A 379-nucleotide genomic window follows, 5' to 3' on the forward strand; every position below is an offset into this window, starting at 1 on the left:
TGGGAAGTGCAGCTGCTGTGTTTGAGTTACACTCACTGCAGCTTGTGGTTCTCTCTCCCTCTGACGGTCAGCTCGCTTTCTCCGGCCTGGGAGCCCTGACTCAGCCGTGCCATCTGATACTGTATCTTCACCCTCCCCGCACCCCATTCTAGGTCCGAGAGGCTTTGCAGGACGTCCCTGGGAAATACGAGGAATTCCTGCGGATTTTGTACGACTTTGAGACCAACCCAGACCAGCGCACGGCCGTGGATCTGTACGGGGATCTATGCGACATCATCCAGGATTGGCCACAGTTACTGAAGGACTTTGCTGCCTTTCTGCTCCCTGAGCAGGCTTTACAGTGCGGCCTGGTGAGGACCCCACTGTCAGGGAGTGTGAG

General features: G+C 56.7%; 1 protein-coding gene across 1 annotated transcript in view; it reads left to right on the top strand.

The window, feature by feature from the left end:
- The window catches only part of LOC109926455 (GON-4-like protein), a 45821-nt gene that overhangs the window by 36463 nt on the left and 8979 nt on the right, over positions 1-379 (top strand). Inside the window, exon 23 of the mRNA XM_048620312.1 lies at positions 151-350. Within this exon, the coding sequence (XP_048476269.1) occupies positions 151-350 (200 nt within the window). The remainder of the gene's footprint in view (positions 1-150; positions 351-379) is intronic.

This window comes from Rhincodon typus, chromosome 46 (assembly GCF_021869965.1).
Source record: "Rhincodon typus isolate 14 chromosome 46, sRhiTyp1.1, whole genome shotgun sequence".
Classification (NCBI taxonomy): domain Eukaryota; kingdom Metazoa; phylum Chordata; class Chondrichthyes; order Orectolobiformes; family Rhincodontidae; genus Rhincodon; species Rhincodon typus.